Here is a 27,499-nt window from a genome sequence, read left to right on the forward strand (position 1 = left end):
ACGAGGTGCAGAAAGCAAGCACAATAAAGTGCCCAAGGGAAACGGAGCTAGGAAGCAGGCAGCGTGGGCTGGAAGTTGGAGGTCAGGAAGGCTTCTCTGAGGAAGCAGCATTCACAGTAACCAGCCGGAAGTGAGGAGTTCCAGACCAGCAGGAGGAAGAAGAGTGCTCTAAGCAAAAGTTGTTGTGAGTGTTCTGCCTGGTCCGGTGGGAGTAGGGGGGAGGAGGTGTGAGCATCAAGGAAGGTCCCTAAGAAGATGCCCAGGAGCTAGATTGAGAAGACTTTCAGAACCAAAAACACAAAACAAAACAAAAACCCCAGCCGGGCATGGTGGCATGCCTTTAATCCCAGCACTTGGGAGGGAGAGGCAGGCAGATCGCTGTGAGTTCGAGGCCAGCCTGGTCTACAAAGTGAGTCCAGGACAGCCAAGGCTACACAGAGAAACCCTGTCTCGGAAAAAACAAAACAAAACAAAAACCCAAAATAACAAAAGCCAGGCATGGTAGCACAGGCCTTTAATCCCAGCACTCGGGAGGCGGATCTCTGTGAGTTCCAGGCCAGCCTGGTCTACAAAGTGAGTCCAGGACAGTCAAAGGCTGCATAGAGAAACCCTGCCTCGAAAAACCAAAACAAACAAAAATAAACCACCACCAACAACAGAAGAATTTCAGAATAATCTCGATAGTTGAAAGATTTCTTCAAGGTCACCGTGAGTCTCTGTCTCTCCCTCCCTTTTCTCTCTCCCCTCTCCCTTCTTGTTTCCCTTTCTATCTTCTGTCTCCTTTCCCTCCCCCCTCTCCTGTCTTCTCTTCCCTTCCCCCTACCCTCTGCCTTATCAGGTCGTGTCATCCCTGCCCTCCTCTACTTCCCTCTCTCCCTCCCTCCCTCCCTCCTCGGAGGCAGACAATCACTGTTTTGCTCTGGCTGCCCTCCAATCCATAGGGCTCAAGCACCACCACCCCAACCCCGTAACCTCCAACCCCCCACCCCCCCACTCCCCAACCCTCCACCCCCCCACCCCCAACCCCCCACTCCCAAACCCTCCAACCCCCCACTCCCCCACTCTCCAACCCTCCAACACCCCCCACCCCCCACTCCCAAACCCTCCAACACCCCCACCCCCACCAGTAGCTGGGAGTGCATCTGGTATGACTGTCCCTTTTGTAGCTGGCCTCCCTATGGCTGGAATCCTACTGACTGAGGTAAACATTTATTTGTTAGTTGAACACAAGGCCCAATGGCCAAGGCCAACTTGGAGAGTGCTCTATAATAGTGGCAGTGCTACCCAGGCAGGACAAAGCCACCCTCCCAAGGTCCCTGAACCTCCTTTAGCCTTCCTTTCTTCCTCCTTACCACACTTCCTATTTGCCTAAGGGAGAAGCATTTTTGTTTTGTTTTTCATTTCTTTATTTCTTTTGTTTGGTTTTGGGAAAAAAGGGTTTTTTGTATTGTTTTGTTTTGAATTTTTGTTATTTTTGTTTGTTTGTTTGTTTGTTTGTTTTGAGACAGGGCTTCTCTGTGTAACAGCCGGTGTCCTGGAACTTGCTCTGTAGTCCAAGCTGGCCTCGAACTCACAGAGCTCTGCCTGCCTCTGCATACTGGGATTAAAGGCCACGCATCACGGAGAGGAGCATTCTTACCTGCATCCACCACTTGCTGTCACCCTGTGGTACTCCTGAACTTGTGCCCAGTCCGTAGAATGGGGTAGCAGAGTACAGAGGCAGGCGACAAGAGACCTGGCAAGTCTGGTGACAGCAGTGTAAGAGCAACAGACTGTGAACTTGGGCCAGACTATCCTGACCTGGGCTTTGGGTTTTCTCACCTAGAAGATGGGTGGGGAGTGGGAGCCTCCATGGTGGCCAAATCCTTCTGTGTCCCACTCTAGTGACTGAAGGGGCAGGTCCTTTTTGGAGGGGATCTTTGGGAAGGAGCTGGGGTGCAGCAACAGCGCTGGGAAAGCCCATAGGAGGTAACCTTGTAAGGCGGGAAGTGGGAGCTTGTGGACCTGGAGTCTAGGGCTTCCTCCCGGCTTTGGGCAGCTAGCTTGGGGCTGAGGCGTGACTGCGAATTCTCCTGCCGCCGCCTCCTCCTCCGCAGCCACCAAAATAAGAGAAGTCCGAGGCGGCTTCCTCCTCCCTGCCCAGAGTTGGTGGTAGCAGCGGAGGCGAGCAGCACCCCACTTCTCCCCCACATCGATTCTCCTAGCTACTGGGATTAGCTCGCCTCAGATCGGGTTATCGGCAGCTGGCTCTCTGGGACCAGGTAGGCGGCCAAACCAAGTGGGAGCTGGCAGGGCAGGTGTTGCCCCGCCCCCTGCCTGCCCTCACCCTGGAGGAACGACGGGGCTAAACCTGAACTCGGAGAGCTGAGCAAGTTGGGAGGGGAACCCCATCCAGGAAGGGAATTAAGGAGGAAAAATAAGAAAAACTGAAAAAGACTGATACAAACCTGGGGACATGGCTGAGGGAGTATGGGGAAGATAGGCCTACATGGGGAAATGGAGGAAACTTGTGTAGTGAAATTGATAGAGTTTGGGAAGGGGGTTCAAAGAGTCCTGGGAAGGCGCTGTGGGCTCCTCTCAAAGAGTTTAGGGAGAGTGCTGAGAGGGTTTCAAGGGGAGAAAATGGGGAGATGCTGAGGGGTCTGGGAGAGGGGTCGTTGTAGGTGGGGGAAATGGAAGGATCGGGAGGGGATACTGAGGAAATTCGGTGTTTGAGTTCCAAAGGAGTCAAAGTAGAGTGATTTCTGCAGAACACAGAGTGCAGAGTGCAGTTCTGGGGTCTCCAAGGCCCGCTATCTAGATTCCTCAGAGGTCGAGCTGTTAAGGGCAGGGGGACATCTGCAAGCCCCAGGCCCTCCGGCTGCATCTCTGGAAGCGGCTTCCGGACGTTCTGGGGGATTCCGTCCAGGCGCTGAAGGCGTGGGTCCCGGTTTCCTGGGGAAGTCCTCACCCTGGGCACGGGCAGACCTCCCTGGGTGCCTCTCCCTACCCGCGGTGGCAGTCTGGGTCCCCTGTCCCCGTCGGGATCTGGGAATTGCTGGCAGCCCCGACGGAAATCCTGCTTTTGACCGCGAATGCCCGCAGGGGCTGTTTCCATGGCAATACAGGGCTGTGAGGCCAGCTGGCTCTGGGCGGCAGCGGGCTCGCGGCTGGAAGCCACCTTTGGTCCCCTACCTTCTTCCCCACTTTTGGTCCTTGGTCCGTGTGTATTGCACAACGGAGTGAGAGAGTGCCGCTTGCTGTTCAGGGGTCTGCCGCCTCAGAGACCTGAGCTCCTGACAAAAATGAGTTAGGCTCGCTTTCCTCATTGGAATTTGAGGGGGGGGGAACTAGCCCTCCCCGATAGTACCAAAACTATGCCTAGCGGCACATGGCTATAATAATCCCAGCACTCAGAAAACCGAAGTAGGAAGATTGTCACTAGTTTGAGGCCAGCTTGAGCCACATAAGCAGAAGAAAGACTCATGGGGTATGTGTGTGGGGGGAGCATAGAGATAGAACAGGGGCCTAAGGGGAGGGCAGGGGAGGGGAGGGGTGGGAAGGGGAGGGCAGGGAAGGGGAGACTGGAGGCAGAGGCAGGTGAATCTCTATGAGATCCAGGCCAGCCTGTTCTACACAGCGAGTTCTTTGCCACCTCAAAGCATGGAGGACCAGAAAGCTTCGCTGACAGGGGCCTTTGGGGACAAGCACACAGTTGGCGGCTACTATATGTCTCTGGATCTGTAGAGGGCCCATTCTGAGGAGGTCAGCGGGAGGCTCAGATCTGAACCTCACCCTCAACAACAGGTGGCCACCCTATGAACATGTCGTAGTCTAGAGCTTGACACGGTGAGCATCCTGTGATGGTAACAGGACACGAGGCAGAGTCCGGAGGATCTAGACATGACAAAGGAAGTAGCCAAGGTGAGGGCCACGCCCTACCATCATTCCTAGTCAAGCTTGTGTGGACCCAAGATGGATGGAACAATGGGCTCCTGGCTCCAAGGCCAGCTCCGGCTTGAATGAATGGGTTCAAGCCGGCGGTACATAATGTCTGGTAGTGGATATTCCCAGTGTGCTCTGCAGCCACCTGAGGCTGAAGTGACAAGGGAAGTGACCAACCTTGGCAGGCTGGGTAAGGGACTACAGCGCTGAAGTTCCAAGGAAGGTGGAGCCAAGACCCGTCCACATAGCACAGTTGCTTTGGAAAAGGCAGGCTGCCCCCATCTCACTCCCCGAAAGACTAAGGGATCACAGTGTGGAATTTATACTCCACTCTATAGTCCCTCAGCTCCCATTCATGGCTAGACCCCCAAGTCCTAGCCTAAGTAACCCAAAGATTTTTTTTTTCCTGAGACAAGGTCTCTCTTTGTAGCCTTGGCTGTCCTGGACTCACTTTGTAGACCGGGCTGGCCTCGAACTCACAGCGATCCGCCTGCCTCTGTCCCCCCACCCCCCACTGCTGGGATTAAAGGCGTGCGCCACCACGCCCTGCTAACCCACAGATTCTTGTTGTAGAGGCTGATGGGTAATTTCCTGAGATGTGTGAAACCACTTTTTCCTGGCCTTGAGCTCACAGATGCTGGCCTCCAGCCTTTGCTTCCTGAGTGATGAAATTAAAGGCTTGGGCCACCACGTTAGCGCTCTCTCTCTCTCTCTCTCTCTCTCTCTCTCTCTCTTTCTCTCTGTTTTTCCACACAAGGTTTCTTTGTGCAGCCTTGGCTGTCTTGGAACTAACTCTGTAGACCAGGCTGATCTCTGATCTTGGTTGGTTGGTTGGTTGGTTGATTTCTCAAGACAGAGTCTCTCTGTGTAGCCCTGGCTGTCCTGGACTTGCTTTGTAGACCAGGCTGGCCTCGAATTCACAGCAATCTGCCTGCCTCTGCCTCCCAAGAGCTGAAACTAAAGGTGTGTGTGGCAGACCAGGCTGATCTTGAACTCACAGAGATGCAGCTACCTCTGCCTCCTGGCTGCTGAGATTAAAGACGTGTGCCATCGATGCCCAACTCTCTTTCTTTCTTTTTTTTAAGATTTATTTATTTTATTTATTGCATATGAGTGCTTTATCTACAGAAGAGGGCATCAGATCACATTATAGCTAGTTGTGAGCCACCATGTGGTTGCTGGGAATTGAACTCAGGACCTCTGGAAGAGCAGGTGGCGTTCTTAACCACTGAGCCATCTCTCCAGCCCTCTTTCTTTTTAAGACAAGGTCTCATTGTTTATAACTCCAACTGTCCTGAAACCCATGTGTAGACCGTTATGTTCTGGGTTTTTTTTGTGTGTTTTTGTTGAGGGGGTTGGTATTTTTTCAAGACAGGGCTTCTCTGTGTATCCCTGGCTGTCCTGGACTCACTTTATAGACCAGGCTGGCCTCGAACTCACAGCAATCCACCCGCCTCTGCCTTCCAAGTGCTGGGATTACAGGCATGCACGAGTATAGTCTTGAACTCACAAAGATCCACCTGCCTCTGCCTCCTGAGTGCTGGGAATAAAGGTTTATACGACTTTGCCAAGCCAGATAGAACCGCTTTTTACCAATAAGTAAGGAAAGCTCAGTTGACATCATTAAGGACCCAGTGGAGAGAAGAGCTAGGACAGTGCAAAGATGGTGTCAGGACTGGACCAGTTGTAGGTCTCAGTAAAGCATGGTGTAAAATGACAGGAAGTGAGTGAGAAGTGAGAAGCCTCTGTGAGGCAGATGGGGCTAGTCCTGTGGGGTCTCAGTGCCAGTGAGAGGACTGTGGAGCAGCGTGGATGCCCTCAGTCAGGGCTCCAAGCCTCCTGAGGGGCTGCAGAACCTTCACACCTAGGACTTGTGTTCGCTCCTCCAGTCTCGGTCTGCCTGCCCCAAGCTCTGAGGAGAAACCGGAACTCTTGCAGGAGGTGGTTTCCTGCTGCTGCCCGTACTCTTAGTTCCTTTTTGGTGAAGTCTCCTCAGGGTTTACTTTGTCTTGCTAGTCCCTCCCACCTTGTCTGGGAACTTCTCTTTCTTCTCAGGCCCTGCACCTCTGCCTGCCTCCCCCAACCTCAGAGAAACCTTTGCAAAGAGAGAAGGAAAGGAGAGTGCACTGGGTACTCACCCACTGTATGGCCGATGCTCAGGGCCAGACAAGGATCTGATGGGCAGGAGTTACAGAGAGATCTGTCTCCCTAACTCAAAGCGCTGGACTGATTTGCCCAGTGCCTCAAGCCAGTCGACAGACTCCGAACTTTATCCTGTCTCTGCTTCTCCCTCATACTTGAAGGTCAGAACATTCCAAGTCTTTTTTTGTTTGTTTGTTTGTTTTTGTTTTTCAAGACAGGGTCTCTCTGTGTAGCCCTGACTGACGTGAAACTCACTTTGTAGTCCAGGCTGGCCTCGAACTCACAGAGATCCGCCTGCCTCTGCCTCCCCGAGTGCTGGGGATTAAAGGCGGGCGCCACCACCGCAGGGTTGAGCATGCCAAGTCTTGCGTCATCACTTTGACATGATTGTGGGAAACAGGACACCTGGGAAAGGATGAGAAGGTTGGGGCTCTTGTGTCCAGGAACACAGGTGTGTGGGCGGCAAGCTCCCCGTTGGGTGTTCAGCTGCCCTAAGACAGATGTAGTTAGCCATTGGCCATGTGGGGGGAATGACACTGAGGGACACATAATCCCACCCAGGCTTTGGAGAACCAGGCCACAAAGGCAGGAACAGAAAAGTAGGGACTGGATTTCACAGTTGCCTGAATCTCCTGTTGGCCTGTGACCTCAGAGAAGCTTTTTTTTTTTCTTTCTGGTATATGTAAGAGGAGGGAGGTGGGGGGGACCAGGTGCCCCGGGGGACCTCTTTGCAGCTGCCATTCTCAGTCTCCGTGGCTGATGTACACTGAGCCAGAGCCTCTTCCCATGAAATCCTCACAGCTGCTCGGCCCAGCGGGCGCAGGTGAGAAACCGGATGCTCATGTGCCTTGTCCTTCATCCAAGGCTACAGCCTCCTGGAGAACAGAGCTGCGGGGGCGGGAGGGGGCGTTGAGCACTCAATCCCAGTGGCACAAAGATCTCAAGTGCAAGGGGAGGGTTACACAGAGAGATCCTGCATGCCTGGGTGGGAGGGAGGGAGGGAAGAAGAGAGGGAGAGAGAGAGGGAGGGAGAGAGAGAGAGCACTCACCACACAGGGGCAGATACTGAAGTGGGCAGCCTGTGGTCCATGGTTAGACCTTAGCTGTGATATTCATAATCTGATTTCAACCTTGATAAGGCTCTTGACTAAAGCCTTTCTTTCTTCCTTTCTTTCTTTTTTCGTTCATTCATTCATTTGTTTTGAGACAGGGTTTCTCTGTCTAGCCCTGGCTATCCTGGGACTCACTCTGTAGATCAGGCTGGCCTCAAATTCAGAGATCCACCTGCTTCTTCTGCCTCCTCCCAAGTGCTGCGACTAAAGGTGTGTGCCACCACCACCTTCAGTTGTGTCGCAGGACTACCCTTATTCATATTCTCTCCTTCCCTTTCTCCCTCTCTCTCTCTCCCTTTTTCCCTCCCTCTCTCTCTCTCTCCCTTTCTCCCTTCCTCTCTCTCTCCCTTTCTCCCTCCCTCTCTCTCTCTCCCTTTTTCCCTCCCTCTCTCTCTCTCTCCCTTTCTCCCTCTCTCTCCCTTTCTCTCTCTCTCTCCCTTTCTCCCTCTCCCTCTCCCTTTCTCTCTCTCTCTCTCCCCCTCTCTCTCCCTTTCTCTCTCTCTCTCTCTCTCTCCTCTCCCCTCTCTCTCTCCCTTTCTCCCTCTCCCTCTCTCTCCCTTTCTCTCTCTCTCTTTCTCTCTCTCTCCCTTTCTCTCTCTCTCCCTTTCTCTTCCTCTCTCTCTCTCTCCCTCACTCTCTCTCCCTCTCCCTCTCTCTCCCCCCACCTCTCCTCTCTTTGGTGTGTATATAGATGTGATTGTACGTACATGTGGAAGCTAATGAGCAAAGGCAATACAGATGTCTTTCCTAACTTGCTCCCAATTTTTATGTAAGAAAAAAAATTTTTTTTCTTTCTTCAAGTCAGGGTTTCTCTATGTAGCCTTGGGTATCTGGGATTCACTCTGTAGATGAGGCTGGCCTCCAACTAACAAAGATCTACTTGCCTCTGCCTCCCAAGTGCTAGGATTAAAGGCATGAGCCACTACCACCTGGCTTTATGTAAAATTTTTGAAATAATTTGTTTATTTATTTTTATTTTATGTACATTGTTGTTTTGCCTGCATTTGTGAAAGAGTTGGTTCCTCTGAAACAGGAGTTACAGACAGTTGTGAGCTGCCATGTGGGCACTGGGAATTGAACCCAGGTCCTCTGAAAGAGCAGCTGGTGCTCTTAACCACTAAGCCATCTCTCCAGCCTCTACATTTTCTTTTAATAAAACATATTTTAGGACTGGGCACAGTGACACACGCCTTTAATCCCAGCACTTTGGGAGGTATAGACAGGCAGAGAGATTTCTGAGCCTGGCCTACAAAATGAGTTTCAGGCTACACAGAGAAACCCTGCCTCAAATAAATAAATAAATAAATAAAATTATAGTGTGTGTCTGGGTGTTTTGTCTTGAGTGTGTGTTTGTGTAACCTGTGCCTGCCTGGTACCTACGGAAGCCAGAAGATATTGGGGTAACAGATGCTGTGAGTCACCTTGTGGTGATGAAAATCAAACCCGAGTCCTCTGGAACAGAAGACCATCTCTCCAGATCCTCCTCCTTTTTGGAGACTCCCGCACTAAATCTGTCAGTAGACTAAACCGGCCAGGGAACCCCATGATCACCCTGTCTCACTTCCCCACACTGAGGTTTCAGGTACACCGCACCAGCTTTTTTGTTGTTGTTTAATTTATTCATTTATTGTATATGAGTGCCTTCTCTGTCTGCAGAAGAGGGCATCGGATCACATTATAAAGGGCTGTGAGCCACCATGTGGTTGCTGGGAATTGAACTCAGGACCTCTGGAATAGCAGGTGAAATTCTTTTTTTGTTTGTTTGCTTGTTTTTCGAAACAGGGTCTCTCTGTGTACTCTTGGCTGTTCCTGGACTCACTTTGTAGACCAGGCTGGCCTCGCACTCACAGCGATCCACCTGCCTCCGCCTCCCGAGATTAAAGGCATGCGCCACCACGCCTGGCAACGGGGTTCTCTCTGGCAGCGATGTTTTGGCTCACTGACTCTGACACTGACTCGGGAACATATTCTCCTCCCTTCCAGGGCCCCAGCCATCAGGAAGTCACTCCTTTAGCCATAAATCAGGCACAGTGGGAATATTTATACTATGGAAATTAGCAAATGCTACAAATCAGTAGTTGGGGTTTCCTCCCCCACCACCTTGAAAATCAGTTTACGGGGAAGCCACACCATGTGTCTCTTCATCTTCACACCTCCCCGTCTTTCCACTGGTGCGGGTGACCACATTCAGTGTGGGTCTTCCTTGCATGGGCCTCCAATACACCCTGTGTCACCATGCTGGAGTCCTTCGGGGTACTCACACCAGAAAGCCAGATGCACATAGGACCACAAAGCCCTCGGAGTCTGGGGTGACTGAGCCCCGAGGGCTGTCCAAATCTGCTGGCTGGTTACACTGTCAACACTGCCAGGACTCCGGTTTAGCCCATAGAACTTCTACTTGAACCTTCCTCCTGCATGGGCAGGCAGACTATGGGGCCTCCTTTGTAGGGGATATGCAGAAGCAACATGCACTTGGGACTTACTGCAAGTGGCAACATTGTGTCTAACGAGAGCCCCTGGGCTGTATAAGTTTGTATCCTATAGGCGGAGGCCCTGGGTAGGGCGGGGCCTCCAGGGGAGTGCTGAGTATCCGTCCTAGCCAGTCCTATCCAGGCAGCGCGTTTGTGTAGGATTTCTGTGACTAGCAATGAGAGGAAATGGCTCAGATTTAGTCCCAGATAACAGGATTCCTCCGTGTGTGACCTTAGGCAAACATTTAAGCATCTCTATGCCTCAGTTGCTTCCTCAATAATAATACTATTTAAAACTAGGTTTGCAGCTGGTTGGTGGTGCTAAGAAAACCTGTCTCGAGGGGGAGGGGGGGAAGCCGGTAGGTGGTGGCTCCCGCCTTTAATCCCAGCACTTGGGAGGCAGAGGCAGATCGCTGTGAGTTAGAATCCAGCCTGGTCTACAAAGTTAGTCCAGGCTGGGCGTGGTGGCGCGCAGTTGGGAGTCAGAGGCAGGTGGATCTTTGTGAGTTCGAGGCCAGCCTAGTCGACAAAGAGAGCCCAGGACAGCCAAGGCTACATAGAAAAACCCTGTCTCGAAAACCTAAACGAAACCAAACCAAACTGGATTTGCAGTGAGTGTGGGTCAAATGAGGTGGTATAGGGTGAAGTGTTTGAAGCAGTGGTAGACACACTGTAGGGGATATATACATACATATGTGTGTGTGTGTGTGTGTGTGTGTGTATACATGTATATATGTGTGTATATGTATGTGTGTGTGTTTCGATTTTTTTTGGTTTTTTGTTTTTCGTTTTTTCTTTTTTGGTTTTTACTTATTTACTTATTTATTTATTTATTTATTTATTTATTTGGAACTGAGACTGTGTTCCATGAGTCCCGTCTAGCTCAGTACAGGGTGGAGGCATACCTTTGCGTATTTGTGAGACGAACAGCCCATCTGTACCACTTGCTTTCCTATTACTCCATCTCTCCTCTTCTCCGTGACCCCCTTCAGCTAGGCCCTGGGTGGGGGGCCATCTCCCCTCCACACCTGTCCCCTACTTCCCTCCCCTATTTGAACCAGCCTGGAATGCTGGGCCCTTTCAGACATACTGGTCCCTCACCCCTGCCCCCCCCCCCGGGAGTGGGGGTGTTCTGAGGTGAAGGCTGAATGGATAGAAACTATTTCCCGACAGACTTCTTGCCACAACCTCATTGGGGTTAGCTCTTCACCTCAGTGCACCTAGCAGAATGGTTTTGGTGACAGTGAGAGGAGGCAGGATGTAGTTTAGGGCTCTGCCAGCGTCTAGACCTATTAGATGCAGGAAGACAACGGGTTTCCTGGGAGAGGTGAGTATGCTGGTGAGGGGCACCCCGGGGGAGAACTGGATGGGAGCTGTGATCTTCCGGGGGGGAGGGGCAATGGATGACCCTGGCTATCCCTGGGCTAGCCCCACCCTACGACGGCGCTATGACATATCTTAGGAAACTGTCCTCACACAGTTCCTCTCTGAGTGTTGTAATGGTGGAGTTTTTCCGGCAGGGGTTGGGGTTGGGAGGGGGGTGGGGAGGGGTGAGGACCCCTTGCTCAATGACCTTCCTGAGGAGTTACTCAGAGAGCATAGCTCCTGGGAAAGTTTGGCTTGTTCCAGGAGCTCTTTAAGAGACTATGGTGGCTCCAGCTTCTGGCTTGGGCTTCTCCCTAATCCTGGTCTGTAGGAAACTCACCAGAGGTGACCATAAATCTACTGGGATTTGCTGGGGCAGGGTTCTAGGAAAAGGCTCCTTTGGTTTTTTTTTGTTTGCTTATTTATTTTTTTTTTAATTTTTTGCTTTTTTGAGACAGGCTTACTCTGTGTAGCCCTGGCTGTCCTAGACTCACTGTGTAGCCCAGGTTGGCCTCAAACTCCCAATGATCCACCTGCCTCTGCCTCCCGAGTGCTGGGATCACAGGTGTGCAACACCATGCCTGGCTTGTTTGTTTGTTTTTCAAGACAGGGTTTCTCTGTGTAGTCTTGACTGTCCTGCAACTCCTCACTCTGTAGACCAGGCTGGCCTCCAACTCAGAGATCTGCCTGCCTCTGCTGCCTCCTGAGTGCTGGGATTAGAGGCATATTCTGCCACTGCCTCATAGGCTCTTTTTTTTTTTTTTTTTTTTTTGGTTTTCCAAGACAGGGTTTCTCTGTGTAGCCTTGGCTGTCCTGGACTCACTTTGTGGACCAGGCTGGCCTCGAACTCACAGCCATCTGCCTGCCTCTGCCTCCCGAGTGCTGGCATTAAAGGCGTGCACCACTACTGCCTGATAAGGTTCATTTTTAGGAGACAATGACTGAGTTCCTGTGAGCCTGTGAGCTCAGCACAACTCGATAGTACTCCAGTTTGAAAGATGAGTCTGAAGAGAGAGAGAGAGAGAGAGAGAGAGAGAGAGAGAGAGATGAGTCTGAGAGCAACAATGAGTGTGTGAGTGTGCTAACCTGAGAAGCGCCCAAATATCCATGTACATATATGTGTGTGCACATATACACACATATACACATATGTGTGGGTACAGATGTGTACGTGCAATTGTGCACTAGAGCTCATTTGAGAACTGTGACGGCGTGCAGCGATGTTGGCAGGGACACTCATTCACTCAAGCATATGCTGGTGGGACTGAGCGTGCAAGAGTTGGCACGGGTGTTGTGCCCAATGTGGGGATGAGTAAGTAAGTGTTCCAAGAGTGGTTGGAGAGGAAACGAAGGTAAAAGTCATGATAGGACAGAGCACAGGCCTTCTGGCTTCCTGAAGAGGGCAAGATCTGGGCAGCTGGCTGGCAGAGACTCTTCCTCTTCATCTTTCTGTCTCACCCCCAGGTTTCCTGTGCCTTCCGGGGACCATGCATCAGTCCTACTGACCCAGGAGAAGGGGCCTGAGGGGTGAGTAGGGTGGGGAGTATAGGAAGGCTTTCAGGCTCAGAAAACAGGGTGGGGTCACCTTTCTGGGCCCCACAATGCCTGCCTCACCCGCCCCCTCCTCCTCCTCCTACAAGGACCCTGTTGCTAGGAAACGGATAGAGGAGCCAGAATGAGGCAGCTTGAGAGGCTGGAGGCTGGACTCATGACAGGAAATGGCCTTGATGCCCTTCTGCAGGGACTCTCCAGGTGCAGGCACACTGCCCTCACACGCTCACAACTGCGCGGCTTTGTAATTGTGTATTACACACACACACACGCAGATGCACACACAATCACTTGCCCACCATACGCATATAGACATGCATAGACATGTAGACAAACACATGTACACACATGAGCACATTTTGGTTTTTGAGATGAGGTCTTACGTATCTCATAGCTCAGGCTCACCTGGAACTTACTACGTAGCTAAAGAACGGCCTTGAATTTCTGATCTTCCTGCCTCCCTCTCCTGGATGCTGGGATTACAGGACCACAGCACCAGGCTGAGATTGTGCAGTCCTGGGGATCGAACTGAAGGCTTCATGCATGCTAGGCAAGAACTCGACCAACTGAGCTATGTCTCACAATCAGCACACACACGGAGGCATTCCCCAAGAACTGCACAACACACCCAACAAAAATATGTCTAGAGACCCATTAAGACACACAGGGAAGACCGGGCATGGTGGCGCACACCTTTAATCCCAGCACTCGGGAGGCAGGGGCAGTTGGATTGCTGTGAGTTCAAGGCCAACTTGGTCTACAAAGGAAGTCCAGGACAACCAAGGATACACAGAGAAACCCTGTCTTAAAAAAACAAACAAACAACAAACAAAAACAAAAACCTAAAAAACCAAGACACACAGGTAAAAGAAACACCAGGAAGGAATCACACAAACAACAATACATCAAAGTGACAGGCATTGGGGCTGGAGAGATGATGGCTCAGAGGTTAAGAGCACTGACTGCTCTTCCAGAGGTCCTGAGTTCAATTCCCAGCAACCACATGGTAGCTCACAACCATCAATAATGTGACCTGATGCACACTGTATACGTAATAAATAAATCATTTTTTAAAAAAAGCAACAGTTGAGCCGGGCGTGGTGGCGCACGCCTTTAATCCCAGCACTCGGGAGGCAGAGGCAGGCGGATCGCTGTGAGTTCGAGGCCAGCCTGGTCTACAAAGTGAGTCCAGGATGGCCAAGGCTACACAGAGAAACCCTGTCTCGAAAAACCAAAAAAAAAAAAAAAAAAAAGCAACAGGCATCAAATGTGCATAAACTGAGCATGAGACTGGAGAGATGGCTCAGGGGTTAAGAGCACTGACCGCTCTCCCAGCACCCACATGGCTGCTCACACTGTCTGTAACTCCAGTTCCAGAGAGTCCAGTGCCCTCTTCTGGCCTCCCTGAGCACCAGGCATATACATGGTGCACAGACATACACCCAATATACCCAATACATATCAAATTAAAATACCTAAAAATGGGCTAGAGCGATGGCTCAGTGGTTAAGATCACTGGCTGCTCTTCCAAAGGTCCTGCGTTCAATTCCCAGCAACCACATGGTGGCTCACAACCATCTGTAATGAGGGCTGGTGCCCTCTTCTGGCGTGCCGGCTGTATACAAAATAAATAAATAAATCTTTTTATTTTTTTTTCCCCGAGACAGGGTTTCTTTGTGCAGCTTTGGCTGTTCTGGGCTCACTTTGTAGACCAGGCTGGCCTAGAACTCACAGAGATCCACCTGCCTCTGTCTCTCGAGTGCTGGGATTACAGGCATGCGTCAAAATATCTTAAAATACCTAAAAATAAATACACAAACACACCAAACCAAGAGTGGGAGCACACATATTTACATATTTTTGTTCTGGTTTTTTTTTTTGGTTTTTCAAGACAAGGTCTCTCTATGTTGCCTTGGCTGTCCTAGGCTCACTTTGTAGACCAGGCTGGCCTCGAACTCACATCAATCCACCAGCCTCTGCCTCCCGAGTGCTGGGTTTAAAGGCGTGCACCACCACCGCCCAGCAGAGCACACATCTTTAATCTCAACATGTGGGAGGCAGATCTCTGTAAATTCAAGGCCGGGTCTACATGGTGAGTTCTTCATTTCCAGACATATACAATGAGACCCGGTCTGGAAAAATAAAAGAGCATAAGCCATTAGGACGTGTAAGCAGGATGGTCAGGAGTTCAAGGTCATCCTCGGCTACAGAGTGAGTTTAAAGCCAGCCTGAACTGCAGACCCTGTAGCTCACCCTGTAGCTCACCACAACAGAACACACAGCCAAACACAGCTAAGGACAGATAAGAAGAAACCACGGAGAAGCCACACTCTCTCTCCAAACACAAGAATGCAGCTAGGAGGCAGGCCAAAGCTGATCCCTGCTTAGGAAGACCCCCCCAACTTGGGTCACAGAGTAGAAGCTCCACGTCGGTCTGAATGTATGTGCACGCACACGCACACACCTGTGTGCTTAGGGTGGCCCACCAGCCAGGCACCCTGAACTAGACCTATCCCCCCCCTTCTGCAGCAGGGCGCCTGGGATGGGCTGTGTGTTCTGCAAGAAGTTGGAGCCTCCATCCAAAGAAGATGTTGGCCTGGAAGGCGACTTCAGGAGGCAACAGCCCGAAGAACGCTATTACCCTGACCCCACTCAAGGCCAGTCTGCGTCCTTCTCGCCTCAGCCCACCAGCCCTGCTTTCCTTAATGTTGGCAACACGAGAGGCATGTCAGGTGGGTCTCCAGGGCTGGGGAGCTGCTGCCTGGGGTCTGGGAAAAGGAAGGAAAGGGAGATCGGGCTTGTCGTGAGAAGTCACTGGAGGATACAGGATGCGGTCCCACACGCCAGGTCACAGCATCTAAGTCAGTGTGTGTAAATCTACTCTAGGGGCCCAGTTTGGGGTCTTTTTCTGTTCCCATCTAAGAGGGAGCTCAGTACTTGCAATTGCAAGTAGCAAAGAAGGCTCTTCCAATTGGAAGAATGAGGCAGGAGCATCATGAGTTTCAGGTGATCTCTGTCTCTCTCTGTGTCATCTCTGTCTCTGTCACACACACACCCACGCATTCACACACATTTCCATCCTCTTTTTTTGGGGGCGGTTTGGGGGGTTTTTTCAAGACAGGGTTTCTCTGTGTAGCCTTGGCTGTCCTGGACTCATTTTGTAGTCCAGGCTGGCCTTGAACTTACAGCGATCCACCCGCCTCTGCCTCCCGAGTGCCAGGATTAAAGGCATGCGCCACCACCTCCCGGCCATTTCTATCCTCTTAAATGTCAAGTCTTCTTGTCCTGGACCTAGTGGGGCAAGCTTGGAACCAAATCACAAACCCCACTGGTCCCTGAACCCCTTCAGGAACCTAGACTTGTGACGGCTAGGGAACCGGAAGCTAGGGAACCGGAAGCCAGGGAACCGGAAGCCAGGGGCGCAGACTCCTCGGGGGGCCCCCCATTCTGTATTGTACTCTGCTGAACAGCTCTGACTCTGCAGGGACAGGAGTGACCATATTCGTCGCCCTGTACGACTATGAGGCCAGGACAGAGGATGACCTCACCTTCACCAAAGGGGAGAAGTTCCACATCCTGAACAACACGTAAGTGACTGGGCTACCTAGCCGAGGGCATGGCCTGGGCTGGGAGCCAGGCCCCAAGAGGACAAGACTCTGATCGCTGTTTTCTAGATAAGGCTTGAGTGGGGACATATATATATACATAATACATATATACAATAAAAGTCCTGGTTGAGGACCGGGACTATAGCTCAGTGGCAGAGAACTTGGCTAACGGGGCGGGGGCGGGGGGGGGGGGGGGGAAGGGGGGTAAGGGGGCGCTTTGGGTTTCATCAAAAACAAATGGCAATAACAGGGAAACCCTAGGTGGATGCTCCCTACCATGCAGGGAGAGGGTAGGTGAAGGGCTTGGGACACCATAGAATACTAAATTCATTCCCAAGAGTAGTAGTGGTTGAGGAAGGCTTCCTAGAGATTTTTTTTTTTTTTTCAAGACAGGTTTTCTCTGTGTAGCCCTGGCTGTTCTGGATTTGTTTTGTAGACCAGGCTGACATTGAGCTCACAGCGATCCACCTGCCTCTACCTCCCAGCACTCGGAAGGCAGAGGCAGGCAGATCGCTCTGAGTTCGAGACTGGCCTGGTCTACAAAGTGAGTCCAGGACAGCCAAGGCTACACAGAGAGACCCTGTCTCAAAAAAAATAAATAAAAATAAATAAATAAATATTAAAAGAAGAAAAGAAAAAGACTAGAAAGTATAAAAAAGTTGGAGATGTAGGCAGGTCAGGATCATAGGCTTTTAAAGCTGTGTTGTAAAGCCTGAATTTTATCCAGAAGAGAATCTGTAGGCACTGGGAGTTTCTAGTGGGGAGGGAACCTAGTCAGCATCCACACTACCTGCTCACTGGGAGAACAAAAGGAGGAAGGAATCCTCAAACACATTCCCTTTTCAGGTGAAAACGGCTAGGACAGCTGCAGTAAGTAGAGGGGAGACAGGCAGACTAAAGTTCTCTGGGTACGGAGGGGATGGAAGGTGAGGATTGCCGAGGCGGTTCCCAGGCTAACACAGCCCTGCCTCGCCCCCAAGCGCTGCTGACTACCCCTGTGTTCTGTGTCTACAGGGAATGTGACTGGTGGAAGGCCCGGTCCCTGAGCTCTGGACACACTGGCTATGTTCCCAGCAACTACGTGGCCCCTGCGGATTCCATCCAGGCTGAGGAGTGAGTGGGGTTGGGGTCACACCCTGTGGAGAAAGCCCTAGGATCTAACTTCCAAGGCCGTCTCATGGGAAATGATTGCCCCGCTCTGCCCCGGCCTCCTCATCTACAATGCTATAAGGTTACTGTAGAGCCCAAAGAAGATGGCCGAGTCGCAGGTGCCCTGTTCCGTAACCGAGCAGTTTCCGTGTGGTCCATTGGTCTGTTTTACAAATGAGGAAGCCGGCCAGGGGTAAAGGTGCACTTGCTAAGGAGAGGCAAGTGGCTCTCTTCCTGAGTTTGAGGTTAGTCTAGTCCACATAGTGAGTTCCAGGCCAGCCACATAGTGAAACTTTGCCTTTTTAAAAAAAAAAAAATGAGGAAGCTGAAGTACAGAGAAAGTGATTACTCTGCCCAGATTCTCATAGCTAGTGATGTGTGGAGCTGGTGTGTGAATCCAGCTAGACACATACCATGTGCTATAGCCAGTATATATACACCAGCCTATCTGTAACAGTAACATTATGGCAAAGTCTATATATGTGTGTGTGTGTTTATCTATCTATCTATCTATCTATCTTAGCAGAGAGAATATAGATTTATAGAGAAAAAGTATAAAAGAACTCTTGAGAGTGGGAGGTATGCCCAGAGGTAACTACCCATGAGCTTTCAAATCTATAGTGGGGGGGAAGGGGGTGCTGAAGAGATGGCTCAGAGGTTAAGAGCACTGATGCCCTTCCAGAGGTCCTGAGTTCAATTCCCAGCAACCACATGGTGGCTCACAACTATCTCTAATGAGATCTGATGCCCTCTTCTAGCCTGCAGGTGTATATGAAGGCAGAGCATTTTATACATAATAAATAAATAAATAAATCTCTTAAAAAATTCTATAGTGGCCAGGTGCTGGTGGCACATGCCTTTAATCCCAGCACTTGGAGCAGTGGCAGGCAGATCTCTGTGAGTTCGAGGCCAGCCCCATCTACAAAGTGAGTCCAGGACAGCTAGGGCTACATAGAGAAACCCTGTCTTGAAAAACAAAAACAAAAACAAAACAAGTGTCTGAGCCACCAAGGCCAGTGGTGGTGCATGCCTTTAATCCCAGCACTTGGGAGGCAGAGGCAGGTGGATCCCTGTGAGTTCGAGGCCAACCTGGTCTACAATGCAAGTCCAGGACAGCCAAGGCTACACAGAGAAACCCAGTCTTGAAAATCCAAACAGGAAGCCGGGCGTGGTGGCACACGCCTTTAATCCCAGCACTTGGAAGGCAGAGGCAGGTGGATCCCTGTGAGTTTGAGGCCAGCCTGGTCTACAATGCAAGTCCAGGACAGCCAAGACTACACAGAGAAACCCTGTCTTGAAAAACCAAAATAAATAAATAAATAAATAAAAACTTAAAAAGTATTGGGTTGAAGTCGGTTGGTGCACACCTTTAATCCTAGCACTGTGGGATGCAGAGGCAGGCAGAATTTTGTGAGTTCTAGGCCAGTCTGGTCTACAAAAAGAGTTCCAGGACAGCCAAAGTTACACAGAGAAACCCTGTCTCTAAACTACCCCTGCCCACCCCACCCCCTGCAAATAAAAGGGCTAGAGAGATGGCTCAGAGGTTAAGAGCACTGTCTATTCTTCCAAAGGTCCTGAGTTCAATTCCCAGCAACTACATGGTGGCTCGCCACCATCTGTAATGAGATCTGGTGCCCTCTTCTGGACTGCTGAGAATACCGTATAAATAATTAAAAAAAAATTTTTTTTTTTAAAGTGGAACTGGGGCACTGGGGATGTGCCTCATACAGTTGGGTAGAGTGTCTGTCTAGCAGGCGTGAGGCCTTGGGTGTGATTCCCCAGCACCATACACAATCAACCATGGTGGCACGTTGTCTAGGATCCCAAAATTGGGGTTCAAGGTCATCCTTGCTGTAGTGAGTTTTAGGCCAGCCTGTAAAAGATCCTGTCTCAAACAAAACAAACAGCCCACAAAACAAGGCAGGAGAGATGGCTGGGCAGTTAAGACCGTTGGACCCAGCCGGGCATGGTGGCGCACGCCTTTGATCCCAGCACTCGGGAAGCAGAGGCAGGCGGATCGCTGTGAGTTCGAGGCCAGCCTGGTCTACAAAGTGAGTCCAAGATGGCCAAGGCTACACAGAGAAACCCTGTCTCAAAAAACCAAAAAACGAAAAAACAAAACAAAACAAAAAAGACCGTTGGACCCAGATTCAGTTTGCAGTTTGTGGTGGCTCCCTTCTGTATCTCCAGTCCCAGGGGATCTGACACCTTCTTCTGGCCTCCGAAGGTGCCAGCCATGCATGTGACGCATGGACATGCATGCAGGCAAAACACTCATATGCATAAAATGAAATTAAATCTAAAAATAAGTTACCAGAGCTAGGGGTAGCCGAGTGCATGTTCAGTATGAGAAAGGCTTGCAGGAGAACAGTACTTAAAGTTAATTTTATTAAACAGACAGAGGTTGGAGTGTACCTTCACATGGGAAGGCCCTAGATTTCATCTTCAGTACCTCCCTCCCCACCAAAAAAAGCTCTCCTCACCATGTGTCCCATACATTTGTGGAAAAATAATGATGGAACAGACTTTGAAAAACTTGACTGGGCATGGGTCTTTCTTTCCTTCTTTCTTTCTTTTTTTCTTTTTTGGTTTTTCAAGACAGGGTCTCTCTGTGTTAGCCTTGGCTATCCTGGACTCACTTTGTAGACCAGGCTGGCCTCAAACTCACAGCGATCCACCTGCCTCTGCCTCCCAAGTGCTGGGATTACAGGCGTGGGCCGCTGCCACCACCGCCAGCTTGTAGAAAATGTCTTACAGCTGGATCTCATGGAGGCGTTTCCTCAACTGAGGTTCCTTCCTCTCTGACGACTCTACCTTGTGTCAAGTTGACATGAAACCAGCACATACAGCACAGTGCCATGGGCCTGTAATCCTAGCATTCGTAGTGAGTTTGAGGATAACCTGGGCTACATGAGACTCTATCTCCATGGAAACGCAATCCAAAACCAGAGTAAGAATCCTCAGGACTTGGAGTCTGGTTTGTTGTTGGGCTGTGGGAAGCCAGAGGAATTGAGGATGATCCAGAATCTTCTGAAGATGCAAGTTAGGTGTGGTGCCAGCTGCTAAGTGGGGGACACAGGAGCAAGTGGAGGTTCATGGGTTCTAGAGGGATTGTTTTGAGGGTTGTGGAGAGGAACATCTCTACAAGTGAAGGAAGCTGCTAGAAGCTAGAGCAGGCTGCGCTCTGCACGAGAGGTGCCTGGCCATGCCAGTACATTATCCCAGAGGAAGCAGCCCCTGTTCCCAATTGTCACACGGAGACTCTACCATTTGTTCTGGCAGATGGCCAGTGCTGGTGGGAACTGAGACTCATCTGAGTAGAGGTGACAATTAGAGGTGCCTAGTAGGAGGAAGAGGGAATGAGACACAGAGTGGTCCGAGGACCTGACTCTGGGCATGGCCTTGGAGAAGAAAGAGCCCCCGGAGAAGTAGTCAGAAGAGCAAGCCAGGGCAATGCAGAACACCCAGGGATGGAGGAGAAATTTCTGAAGACGGGGTGTGTGTGTGTGTGTGTGTGTGTGTGTGTGTGTGTGTGTGTGTCCGTGTCTGCCTTCATCCTTGGCAGTGGCGTGACCTTCATAGGCCACCTTTGTCGAATGGGCAGTAAAAGCAGTGAGGGCAGCAGAGTCCAAGGAGGGAGGTAGAGAGAGGGAAGTGTTGACCCAGGAGAGAAAAATGTGGGTCTAAGTAAGGCAGGGGCAGAAGGGCCTAACGTTCAGAAGATGGCTTATCGGGTAAAGGCGCTTGCTGCCTGTCAAGCCTGCCAGCCTGAGTCTGAGCTCCAGAAGCCACATGGTGGAAGGAGAAAGCCAACATACATGGATTATCCCCTGATGGTCACTCCTTTGTTATAGCATGCATGCACACATGCACACAGGCACACACAAAATAAGTACATAAAGTGCAATGCTTTTTTTTTTTTGTTTAAAGAAAAAAAAGATGACTCAGCAGTTAAGAGCACTGGTGACCCATCCAGAATACCAGGACTGGATTCCTAGCACCCTCCTGGTGACTCATAACCCTCATTAACTCCAGTTTCAGGGACTCTGATGCCCTCTTCTGGCCTCCATGGACACTTGCGCTCATGTGTGTGTGTGCACATGTAATAATAAAAATAATTATTAATAATTAAAAATATTAAAATAAAATAAATACAAATATTTTAAAATCATAATAAAATAAAATAATTAAAAATACAAATCTCTAAAACACAACGATATAGAACTCAGAACTTGCCTCTGGGAAGGAAGAAAGTATGTGTTTAAAGTTTGGTGAATGGACCGTTTTGGGGGTGAGATGGGGTTTCTTGAGCAGAGGGACATGGACAAGTCCAGAGCATAGGTAGGACTAGGCCAGATTGTGGAGAGTGGCAGGAAGCAGGAAGGAGGAGGGGAGTGATGCCAAAAATCAGGGTTTGGGGTTCATGCTGTGTTCCCAGCTTGGGCAGCATGGTGACGTCTAAGATCCTCAATGCCCAGCCCTGGTTAAGAGTACAGTCCTGAGCCGGGCGTGGTGGTGCACGCCTTTAATCCCAGCACTCGGGAGGCAGAGGCAGGCGGATCGCTGTGAGTTCGAGGCCAGCCTGGTCTACAAAGCGAGTCCAGGATGGCCAAGACTACACAGAGAGACCCTGTCTTGGGGTGGGGATGAGGGGGAGCACAGTCCCGAGAGTAGACAACTTGGGTTCAGGTTCAGAGTCACAGGCATTTCCTCGTCTGTCTTCTGAGTTTAAGTATGACACCTCCCTCTGAACATTGCTAGCGAGTACATTTTTGTTCCGGGGTTGGGGTCTACCACAAAGGAAGTGCTTGGCCTATTAAGGTTTGGTTTTTATTTCAAAGGAAGGTCTCGCTATGGTCGCTCAGGCTGCCTCACGCTCAGAATCTCACCCTTCTCAGTGCTTTTAGATCACTAAGGGAGTTATGAAAGTGGAGGGCTTTGAAAGACTCTGGCAATGGCACCATGTCCTTTAACCATTTCTCCTTTTTTGGGGTGGGGTGAGGACTTTTTTGAGACAGGGTTTGTCTGTATAGCCTTGCCTGTCCTGGACTCACTCTGAAAACCAGGCTGGCCTTGAACTCAGAGAGATCTGCCTATCTCTGCCTCTCTGAGTGCTTGGAGGAGAGCTTTGGAAAACTTTGGCAAGGGCTGGAGAGATGGCTCAGCGGTTAAGAGCGCTGTCTGCTCTTCCAGAGGTCCTGAGTTCAATTCCCAGCAGCCACATGGTAGCTCACAACCATCTATAATGTGATCTGATGCCCTCTTCTGGCCTGCAGGTGTATGTACAGGCAGAACACTGTATATATAATAATAAATAAATTTTTTTTTATAAAAGAAAAGGAAAAAAAGAAAAACTTTGGCAATGAGTCTAGTACGGCCCTTCCATCATTTCTCTTTCTTGCTGCCTGACCTCCTAGGCACACCATTTGCCAAGGGCTTTTTCTTTCACCGAGATTTGCCTGGTGCCCAGATGCCATATCAGAGTTCCCAGGTGTCTCCATCTCTCTTGATTTGGAAACGCTGTGCCTTGTTTTCCCTTGGCTTTTCCAGACAGGGTTTCTCTGTGTAGCCTTGGCTGTTCTAGACTCACTTTGTAAGCCAGACTGGCCTCGAACTCGCAGAGATCTGCCTCCTAGAGTGCTGGGATTACAGGCATGCACCACCGCGCAGGGCTAGATTCTAACAATTTTAATTCAAGGGACGGTGGGTAGAAAGAAGAATCCTGGTGTTTCTTAGGCATCTCCCACGTGTGCCAGACACTTTTCCATCTCCCTTCTCTGTGACCCTTATATTATAACAGTCCATGTCTCAGGCGAGGAAACTGAGGCTTGGCTTGCCAGGCGACTCCTGAGAAGGCTGCCCCTAATTCTGTCTGCTTTTCCTAACAGGTGGTACTTTGGAAAGATCAGTAGAAAGGATGCCGAGAGGCAGCTCCTCTCCGCTGGGAACCCTCAGGGAGCCTTTCTCATTAGGGAAAGCGAGACCACCAAAGGTGGGTTGGCATGCCATGCCACCAGCTGTTAAGGTCCCGGTGGGGGTGGGGGTGGGGGTGCTTGGGTCAGGGCCAAGCGGAGGGGCAGAGCTAAGATGGGCTCTGGGAATTGCCTTTGAGGCCTCTTTCCTGCTCAAGGGACCCTTCCCATACAGGTGCCTACTCCCTCTCCATCCGCGACTGGGACCAGAACAGAGGCGATCACATAAAGCATTATAAGATCCGGAAGCTGGACACGGGGGGTTTCTACATCACCACGCGGACCCAGTTCGAATCCGTGCAGGACCTGGTGCGGCACTACATGGGTGAGCTGGGCAAAGTGGTCATGCGCTGTCACAGTGGGGAGACTGAGGCCCAGAGAGCAAGGTGGTCTCCTTAAGAAGTGGTGGTGGTGGCTGGATCAAGAATGCGTGTCCTGCCAGGCGTGGTGGCGCAAGCCTTTAATCCCAGCACTCGGGAGGCAGAGGCAGGTGGATCGCTGTGAGTTCAAGGCCAGCCTGGTCTACAAAGGGCTACACAGAGAGACCATCCTGGGGGGGGGGGGGTGTTAATAAAAGCTTCCATCTGTGACCGCCTTCTGTCTGCCCTTCCTCCAGAAGTAAATGATGGTCTGTGCTACTTGCTCACGGCGCCCTGTACCACCATGAAGCCCCAAACGCTAGGCCTGGCCAAGGATGCCTGGGAGATCAACCGGAACTCCATAGCACTTGAACGCAGACTAGGCACCGGGTGCTTTGGAGACGTATGGCTCGGTATGGAGATCTCAGGAATCGGGTTGGGAGGGAAGTGCTGGGGAGGGAATTGGGGGACCGGGGTCTGAGACAAGGAACAGGGTTGGCAGGGAGCCAGGCTTGACGAGTACCGGGTCACCGAGCAGGCACGTGGAACTACAGCACAAAGGTGGCGGTGAAGACGCTGAAGCCGGGCACCATGTCCCCGAAGGCCTTCCTGGAGGAGGCGCAGATCATGAAGCTCCTGAGGCATGACAAGCTGGTACAGCTGTACGCGGTGGTGTCGGAGGAACCCATTTATATTGTGACAGAGTTCATGTGCCACGGTGAGTGGGGCCAGGGTTTGGGTGGGTGGGGCCCAGAGGCCAGCACCTGGGAAGGGACTAGAAACAGGACCGTCCAGCAAGAGTCTGGAATGTACTAACCCTCTAAGAGTGCTAGCGTGGGGGCGGGGCCAGGGTAGGAGGCGGGGCCCGTTGCAGGAGGCGGGGCCTGTTGCAGGGAGCGGGGTGGGAGGGCGGGGCCTTCTATTGCTAGAAGGTGGTTAGCCAACCTGAGCAAACCAGAGCCGGATCTGGCTGCGATGAGACAGGACCTGGGGAGGAGTCTAAGTAGGGTGTGTCTAGGGGGGATCTGGAGGTGGTGAAAGAAGAGGTACATTGATCTAGGGGAGAGAGCTGGTAGGGAGGCGGAGTAAAGCTAGATTAGCCTGGCAGGGCCAAAACCAATGTAGGGGAAGATTGGGGGAGTAGAGGCTTGCTGTTGATTTTCCAGCTGCCTCTCCCTAGGTAGCTTGCTGGATTTCCTAAAGGATCGAGAGGGTCAGAACTTGAGGCTGCCCCATCTGGTGGACATGGCTGCCCAGGTAAGCTGGGCCTGTAGGTTTCATCTCGCAGACCTCTGTCTTCTATCACCCTTTCTTAAACCCATGTGCCTTCGTATATATCTTTGTAAAACTGCAGCCTAGGCCACCTCATGAGCTCTGGGACCTGAGGCAGGAAGATGCTGTTTAGACTCCCCATGTGCGCTGGGCTGCGGTGGGAGTGGGGGAGTCCATTAGGACAGCGGACTTTTCTTTCTTTCTTTTTTTTTTTTAATTTATTTATTATGTATACAGTAATGCACCAGATCACATTATAGATGGTTGTGAGCCACCGTGTGGTTGCTGGGAATTGAACTCAGGACCTCTGGAAGAGCAGTCAGTGTTCTTAACCGCTGAGCCATCTCTCCAGCCCCAGGACAGTGGACTTTTCAAGTGATTCCCACACTGGCCTTGGGGGTGGGGGGGTGGGGGATTATGATACTGTGAATCCATGTTGGCTCCTTTTCTCTTTTCCTTTTAGGTAGCTGAGGGCATGGCCTACATGGAGCGCATGAACTACATCCACCGAGACCTGAGGGCGGCCAACATCCTGGTGGGAGAGCATCTAGTATGCAAGATCGCGGACTTCGGGCTGGCGCGCCTCATAGAAGATAACGAGTACAACCCCCGCCAAGGTGAGCGGCGTCTCCTCCCTAGAGATCCCACGCGCTAAGGGGCCGTCATGCATGCCGCCACTCCGAAACCCATCCCCAGCCTTGATGATCCCGGACACCCCATCCCGATGTGAATCAAATACAATTCTGAGTTCAAGTCCCCACTCAGACATTTGCCACCCATATGTCTTGAGTTACTTAATTTCTGTGAGTTGCCACTGCCGAGCTAAAAATGAATATACATCCCAGCACTCGGGAGGCAGAGGCAAGTGGATCGCTGTGAGTTCGAGGCCAGCCTGGTCTACAAAGTGAGTCCAGGACAGCCAAAGCTACACAGAGAAACCCTGTCTCATAAAAATAAAATAAAAAGATAAATAAATGAAAATACTTAGACCACAGTAAGTCACTACATATTTACCGGCTACTGACTAAGTACCAGACACACCTAAGTCTTTTTTTTTTTTTTTTTTATGTTATTTATTTATTTATACAGTATTCTGACTGCTGTATGCCTGCACGCCAGAAGAGGGCACCAAATAACATTATATATGGTTGTGAGCCACTATGTGGTTTCTGGGAATTGAACTCAGGACCTTTAGAAGAGCAACCAGTGCTCTTTTATTTTTTATTTTTATTTTTTAAAAAGATTTATTAATTACTATTACATATACAAGTGCTCTGCCTGCATGTACACCTTCACACCAGAAGAGGGCCATCAGATCACATTATAGATGGTTGTGAGTCACCATGTGGTTGCTGGGAATTGAACTCATGACCCGTGGAAGAGCAGTCAGTGCTCTTACCCTCTGAGCCATCTCTCTAGCCCCAGTGCTCTTTTTCTTTTTTTTTTAATTCATTCATTCATATTACATCTCAATAGTTATCACAACCAGTGCTCTTAATCTCTGAGCCATCTCTCCAGCCCCCGGGTAAGTCTTAAGCAAGCAGACATAAAAAGCTTAAGTCTTAAACAGAAGACACCAGAGTATAATAGCACCATATCTGTACCCAGAGCCCCTAGTGTGGATCCCATCCACTTGCTGGTGGTGTTAGCAGTACCTGGGCCTGGGGGATATAACCTAATGGGACAATGCTGCTCAGTGGGAGAGGGACTGAATTTGCTCTCAGCACCACAACACCACACCAAATGAAACTGTGATCAGCACTTAGTAATGGCTGGAGACATTCTCTTTTTTTTTTTTCCGAGACAGGGTCTCTCTGTGTAGGCTTGGCTGTCCTAGACTCACAGAGATCCGCCTGCCTCTTCTGGAGACATTCTTATCATGAGAAGCAGAACCACAGACCTGTACTAACACACATAGTAGGTACCGGCTACATAGATAGCAGGTCTCTTCTACTGTGCACACAGAGAGACCTCTATGCTCAGGGTCCCCCAAGATGCCCAATCCTATAGTCCTCATTCTCCTAAACCAGCAGTTTCCAGGGACCCCCTCCCCCATCATTAACCTTACCTTCTTCCCCAATATCTCCAGGGACCAAGTTCCCCATCAAGTGGACAGCCCCAGAGGCCGCTCTCTTTGGCAGATTCACTGTCAAGTCAGATGTGTGGTCCTTTGGGATTCTGCTCAGTGAACTGATCACCAAGGGCCGAGTTCCTTACCCGGGTGAGCTGGGAGTTGGGGGTGTGGCCGTGGGAAAGGGCCTTGTCTACCCCTGCTCCTTGCACTGGCTGACAGAGCTCCGTCCCTCAGGCATGAACAACCGGGAAGTGCTGGAGCAGGTAGAGCACGGCTACCACATGCCGTGTCCTCCAGGCTGCCCGGCATCCCTGTACGAAGTCATGGAGCAGACCTGGCGCCTGGATCCAGAGGAGAGGCCCACCTTTGAGTACCTGCAGTCCTTCCTAGAAGACTATTTCACCTCCACGGAACCACAGTACCAGCCTGGAGACCAGACCTAACCTGGCTGGGCATCTTCAATGCACTGGGAACATCTACTTGGCCTTCCTTGCCGATCC

The 27,499-nt window shown here is 50.8% G+C and overlaps 1 protein-coding gene across 1 annotated transcript; it reads left to right on the forward strand.

Annotated features, from left to right (window-relative positions):
• Positions 1-2,103: 2,103 nt before the first annotated feature.
• Positions 2,104-27,499, forward strand: Fgr (FGR proto-oncogene, Src family tyrosine kinase). Its single transcript, XM_051171633.1, has 13 exons — positions 2,104-2,261; positions 12,479-12,541; positions 15,095-15,297; positions 16,050-16,152; positions 17,188-17,286; positions 23,211-23,314; positions 23,470-23,619; positions 23,911-24,066; positions 24,192-24,371; positions 24,834-24,910; positions 25,389-25,542; positions 27,015-27,146; positions 27,234-27,499. Exons 3-13 carry the CDS (start codon positions 15,108-15,110, stop codon positions 27,440-27,442), a joined length of 1,554 nt encoding a protein of 517 aa, XP_051027590.1. The 5' UTR covers positions 2,104-2,261; positions 12,479-12,541; positions 15,095-15,107; the 3' UTR covers positions 27,443-27,499.

Source organism: Acomys russatus, chromosome 29 (assembly GCF_903995435.1).
Source record: "Acomys russatus chromosome 29, mAcoRus1.1, whole genome shotgun sequence".
Lineage (NCBI taxonomy): Eukaryota > Metazoa > Chordata > Mammalia > Rodentia > Muridae > Acomys > Acomys russatus.